This window comes from Leiobunum rupestre, chromosome 9, assembly GCF_980474605.1.
Source record: "Leiobunum rupestre chromosome 9, qqLeiRupe1.1.hap1, whole genome shotgun sequence".
In the NCBI taxonomy this organism is placed as follows: Eukaryota; Metazoa; Arthropoda; class Arachnida; order Opiliones; family Sclerosomatidae; genus Leiobunum; species Leiobunum rupestre.
In genome coordinates, this window is record NC_143392.1 from 6,360,187 (window position 1) to 6,366,536 (window position 6,350).

Genomic DNA, 6,350 nt, shown 5'->3' on the forward strand with positions numbered 1-6,350 from the left:
TCCATATGTACAAAAAACAACATTAAAACAAAAAATTTACATCATTTTTTCTCATGAGCTTATAGGAACAAACAGAAACACCGATTTCCACGCGAACAATTATTTAAAAAAACAAAGTTTCCGCAAAGGCTTCTTTCCCATATTATACAGCGAAAAATATTATTTCATTAAAATATATATATAAACTACTGTCGGTCCCGTAAGCTAAGACATAAACACTCCAAAAAATCGGAGTAAATCCTACCTTACCAGGACCAACCGAAAGACTGGTGAACAAAATTAACCCGTTAAAAATTATAGCCTACTTGCTTCCAACACAGTGTGACATTGGCTAAGCGAAGTTTACCGTTTTCAAGAACTAATCAGTAATTGATTAAAGCTGCCCAAAGAGGGACGTACGCGTCCAGTACGGCTGGCGTATCAAACAAATAATACTGACAATTAATAAAATGGACATTTTCGTTGTTACAAGCTTGATAATTCAGTCTAGAGAATGAAGGTAAAGAAAGGATTTAGAAAGGACGGGTTTGGGTTTTGGGGTAGGAAGGGTATAGTTGCAAAAACCGTTGCTTCCAAAATAAATCTAGAAACAGGCTAAAATGAAAGCAAAAGTTGATGTGTCGGGGATCCAACGGTGGGGATTGGGGTTTCTAAAACCAACTATCAAATTGACTAAGAAGCGCGCTATACTTGCGTATGAGTTCAAGCGAGATGATTAAAGTTCGATTCCTTTGAGATTAAGGCGGTCCTAGGGGGTACAAATCGGATACGGGTGGTCGGGTTTAACCTCTGGAGGGCACTCCTCGGTTAGCGGCCAAAAGCGGGGCTGCCCTCTGGATGTCCCCCTCATCGTGGAACAAGGCGTTCTCGACTCCGAGTTTGCCGTTCAAGTAGAAGAAGTCCGGAGCGTTCTGGCATGGGATGGCCTCCTCGGGGTACGCGCAGGTGAAGGTGAGTTGGTTGAAGACGGTCTGGTTACCGCAGAAGAAGCTGTAGTGTTGGACTTCTTGGGTTCCGTCGGCGTGGTTGGCGGTGTTGCAGATGTGGAAGATCTGACAGTTATTGTCTACATCGGCGAAGTAGCCGTCTTGGCGACACTGGAAGGTGGTGCGGACTGGGCCCAAAAGGAATTGGGATCCGTCAGGGAGGTCGTACGCTTGACGCTTTTGCTATACGAGAAATTATACAATACGGGACGCGTTCAAACGTTATAACCATCACCGTAAAATTTTAAAGTTTGTCACTTACCCTGTTGTTGGGCTTGGCGTATACGGCTACGATGGCGACGAAAGCTGCGCGGAATGACGCGAAAAGTTAATTTAATTAAAGAATCGAATACTCTATCTACGTAACCTAAAGGATACCTACCAATAACTACGAGGACCTTCATTCTGCTTTATATTAGATATCTGCAAAAACAATCTTTATTTAAGCTAAGCTAATCATCAAACCGATTTCTTTCGACCAATAATGGTTCTTTCAGATTATCCCGGACTGCGGTAACTTCGTAACATATCCGTTAAGTCTTCGGAAGACGAAACGAATACTTTACGAGTTGTCCAACGGGGAACTAGGAAGACAACCGGTCAACCGTCATAGTTTGTCCCGTTTGTAACGACGCACAATTCGATTCCACGGTAGCGAAATGTAATCCAGACGGATAATCCAAAAGAAGACGCGTTAAGACTGTTCCAAACGGAAGAGAAACCCAAGTCCCTATACCTACCAAAGAGCTTCTCTCGGAGGCGCTTAAGGACAGGTGTTTTTACCGTTAACTGGGAATCGAATCTGATGTCTTCCTGGCCAAAGTTCCGTCTTTTTATACCGGGTGGCCACCGAGCCCAAATAGTACCGTGACTCGTCCTTCCAACTTTCCCCCGTCGACGTTGGCCCGAAAGATCCCCCCCTTCCCCGGTCTAATACCGTTGTAAAAGCGAAATTTCCCCAAAACCCCTTCTTCATTTTGATCGGCTTAGAGAAAGGACGCCCAAAGACCCGACACCCCTCCTACAAATCGTTGGAAGACTCGCCGCTTTTAAGGTCAAAAGTTGCGCCCGCAAAACTCAAGGAAGAAGATCGAGTTATATTTATTTGTGGCCCTCCGTCTTTTTTCTCCCCTTTTTGCCAGAGTTGAAACTTTCGTTTTTATTGCGTAAAAATCAAGCTCCAGCCGGGTGGGTGGCTGCCGAAATTCACCTTTTTCCGTTTCAGCAGAACTGGAAAACACGCAAGTGTGTCAGATGAGAGCCGCTTTCCCCTCCCCCGCGTAAAACTCCGCTAGGATGTCTTTCAAGGGGTCACAATTCATAAAGAATTTAATTAGACACTATTTGATTTATATTACCAGTTTATACAATCGAGATTTAATCGTTCATCGACGAAAAATTATCCCCGTTTATCGGATATTAACCACGTACTATTGTTAAGGCTTAAAAAGGCGGTGAAGTCCGCTTTAAGACGTATTTAAATTAACTATCCGGTAATGGTAGGATCGGATAATGATCGAAATTTTATTGCTTGCAAAAAACGGGTGTTCAAACGCATTTTTTTAACGACTTTAGACTATAAGAAAAAAGTGTGAGAAAGACTTGATTTAAACTTAATAATAAATCTAACGTGCCAGGTGTCAAAGTTGGGGTCAAAATTTACGCTAAAATGATGTAATCAGGTAACGTTTCCTTATTTTTCGAAATTTTATGTAATTGAATAAATTTGATAAAATTTTACAACGCTTAATATTTAAAAAGAATGTTGATATTCGAGTCACATATTTTTAATTCAGTCGAACAGACGGATAAATTTTTTTTGATACCAGAAAACGTTATATTTATAAAATAAAATCGTGACCGTATACTTAACCGTGAAGGTAATAAAATATACTGAAATGATGTATAAAAACACACCATTTACTATCTTTAACGTTATTTAAGAGTGAATATTAAAATAAACATTATGGTTTCATAATTTCTTATTCGGGTTTATTTGTCGCGTTTTCTAGCTAAATATTTCAACCTTGAATCGAAATATTTGTCATTCTTAACTTTGTAAATCTGTCGACAAGGTAAAGCTTGACACTTCGTATTTCAGCATTTACATCAAGGGAACTTGTCATCTAACGCGTTTTCCGTTGTTCCAACCACAGATAAAAATGTAGACAAAATTTCCATGGGCTACTAAGGCTATAACCTAGCATACTAGAAAAGTTTTCTACTTTTTTCAAGTGGGTAGTAAAAACTAGGGTCCTCAAAGTTCCATCGTCTCTCACCAGGGAACCGAAACGTCCACCGTATAGCTCAACCATAGACTGACTCTACCTGTACCCCAACTTGAAACTTAACTGTAATGTTACCATTAAATTTAAATAATAAAAAATTGGCTTATACCGTCAGCTACGATAAATCTGGTCTAAATTCAGTATGTCGATATGCCAAATCCAAAGCGGTATTTTCTTTATAGTACGATATACGACAACCAGACAACCCGGTTTTAGACCATTTCGAAAAACCCCGCCAGCGCCCTGGACAAAAATAGGTTGAAATTAAAGTTGAAAAAGAGGTCAACCTCGTGTCATGTCACAACCGCGTACATCGGGCTAGAGGGTCTTAGCGGAAACCAGCAAAACACTTCGAACGGAAATCATATTTGTACTGTCGAGTTAAGTTGATAAATGCGTTAAGAAAACCATTGATTTTAACAGCTTAAAACGGAAGAGAATTGGAAAGGTAGGACACGTCTTGCAGACTGGTTTCAATCGGGAGGGCAACCCATAAAAAGTAAAAGCGAACTATAAAAAAAGGCAGATGCTCTTAAAGTGCCTCTTCCAGTTCTTCCCAATTCGGCAAATGAGGATTGGCTTCTTTTTCTCTTCGAAATCTTTATTCGCATTCTCCAAACCTGACTGTTATTTTCTTTCGCGCCGTTTATTTGGAATGATTTACATTTTGGGCAGATGATGTAAATAAAGAAGAAAGCAACGCCGGTGATTAGTGTCGAAAGGGGAGAGGATTTGTAAATTGGGGACTTCATTCTCTTTTAATTGTTCGATTCAGACCTGTTTCTAAACTTGAAATACAAACTCGAAAGATATGTTCGAACGGAAACTGCCTGGGACCAACTCTAGCCAGACCTATTCACACTTGCCAATATTTTAGGACAACTTTGTTAGTTGGCCCATTTTTCGACCAGGGGCCAGAGCCGTATTATCCCTAAGGCTGACTAGGCTGGTGTCTAGGGGCTTACCAATAGCAGGTGCCAATATTTAGGACAACTTTGTTAGTTAGCCCAGTTTTCGACCAGGGGCCAGAACCGTATTATCCATAAGGCTGACTATGCTGGTGTCTAGGGGCTTACAAATAGCAGGTGCCAATATTTAGGACAACTTTGTTAGTTAGCCCAGTTTTCGACCAAGGGCCAGAACCGTATTATCCATAAGGCTGACTAGGCTGGTGTCTAGGGGCTTACAAAGAGCAGGTGCCAATATTTTAGGACAACTTTGTTAGTTAGCCCAGTTTTCGACCAGGGGCCAGAGCCGTATTATCCCTAAGGCTGACTAGGCTGGTGTCTAGGGGCTTACAAAGAGCAGGTGCCAATATTTTAGGACAACTTTGTTAGTTAGCCCAGTTTTCGACCAGGGGCCAGAACCGTATTATCCATAAGGCTGACTAGGCTGGTGTCTAGGGGCTTACAAAGAGCAGGTGCCAATATTTTAGGACAACTTTGTTAGTTAGCCCAGTTTTCGACCAGGGGCCAGAGCCGTATTATCCCTAAGGCTGACTAGGCTGGTGTCTAGGGGCTTACCAATAGCAGGTGCCAATATTTAGGACAACTTTGTTAGTTAGCCCAGTTTTCGACCAAGGGCCAGAACCGTATTATCCATAAGGCTGACTAGGCTGGTGTCTAGGGGCTTACCAAGAGCAGGTGCCAATATTTTAGGACAACTTTGTTAGTTAGCCCAGTTTTCGACCAAGGGCCAGAACCGTTTTATCCATAAGGATGACTAGGCTGGTGTCTATTGGCTTACCAATAGCAGGTGCCAATATTTTAGTCCAACTTGGTTAGTTAGCCCATTTTTCGAACAGGGGCCACAACCGTATTACCCATAAGGCTGAGTAGGCTGGTGTCTAGGTACTTACCAAGAACAGGGGCTAAGCAGGGGCCCATGAAACACAAAGGGGAAAACGAGGTTGAGGGGTTGAGGTGTCTAATTTGGAGGCTTTCCCATCCGCAAAGGAAGGTCCCTGTTTCCAACTCGAGTTTGCAAAACACGTTGCATTTTCGTGCACAAGCTCTAAGAAACGTTGACGTTATTTTGCACCTTAATTCTTTAAAAATAAACCCCCAATATTACAAAATATGTCAATTTGCATTAATAAAGGTAGTTCTATTTACTTGATCGAAGGGATTTACACTAAATTTATTAGATTTAAATATTTGTGTCTAAGCCATAAAAACCGGCAATAACGTGGTCAACAAAAACGTTGCGCGGCTATTTATAAAAATCTTTTATTTATCTATTGTTTGGGCAACACATTGTAGAAAGTTTTGTCCATTCAAACGGATCAATTTGGTTTTTTGGTCGTGTGAATAGGCTCAATTTAGGCTCCTGAATAAAATAAGAAAACGTTGCTAATTTTTGATGTATATTAGTTTATATTTTGGGGTCAAAATATTTCAATGAATTAACCTAAGATGTTATAGTAAATTTCTCTTATATTAATAGAAATGTTTTCGGATGTGGAGAAAAATTATCAGTGAACAAAATTTCTTGCTAAACAAAGAAAACTTGTTTTGATGGGCAACTACTATGTCTGGAGAGGAGAAAATTTACTCGCCGAGTTAAGTTATGCGCGCGCTTCAAAAATAAATTTCGAGATGTAACATTTCCTTTTACATAAATTCGATGCTTTTAAATTTTTTAAAAATGCCTTACAATAAATGTTACGGAATAATTGGATTTTCCCCACATTGGTTAATTCAATTTCGCAAGCGTCCAATTTGAATAAAACAATATTTTATTATTTCAACTGACTTTTATTTCGAAAAAATAATTACTTCTATAGAATTTAACATCCTTCTAAACCTCTCCTTAAAAATTATAAATGAAATAATTAGGATTTATTTCCATTAGTGGTTTGTCGCGTTTACGAGTTGGAATCAGCAACACCAAAACATCTGCCCGTACATATTTTACAAATTAAAATCTACCTAGAATTATTATTTGCGAAGGTATGTTTACCAATTTTTGTTTGGCTGGTTAGCAATTTACCGAACTAATGAAGCACGAAGTGAAAAACAAATTTGCATAATTGAAAACAAAAAAATTCTTCCTGAAATTGAATAATGATTCGTGG

General features: G+C 39.8%; 1 protein-coding gene across 1 annotated transcript; it reads right to left on the reverse strand.

Annotated features, from left to right (window-relative positions):
• Window positions 1–1,780, reverse strand: LOC149926376 (U-scoloptoxin(01)-Er1a-like). The gene is made up of 4 exons (XM_090158192.1): window positions 1,727–1,780; window positions 1,369–1,409; window positions 1,249–1,292; window positions 1–1,169 (listed from the first exon to the last, which is right to left on the reverse strand). The coding sequence occupies exons 2-4, from the start codon at window positions 1,388–1,390 to the stop codon at window positions 783–785; spliced, it is 453 nt and encodes a 150-aa protein (XP_090014318.1). The 5' UTR covers window positions 1,391–1,409; window positions 1,727–1,780; the 3' UTR covers window positions 1–782.
• Window positions 1,781–6,350: the final 4,570 nt, after the last annotated feature.

What these genes read in the sequence shown, in the direction of transcription:
- LOC149926376 (XM_090158192.1), bottom strand. Translation starts at nt 1,390, where the DNA reads ATGAAGGTCCTCGTAGTTATTG. An exon ending in GAAGGTCCTCGTAGTTATTG is followed by an intron (nt 1,293 to 1,368) that starts GTAGGTATCCTT and finishes CATTCCGCGCAG; the next exon opens with CTTTCGTCGCCATCGTAGCC. An exon ending in ACGCCAAGCCCAACAACAGG is followed by an intron (nt 1,170 to 1,248) that starts GTAAGTGACAAA and finishes TTTCTCGTATAG; the next exon opens with CAAAAGCGTCAAGCGTACGA.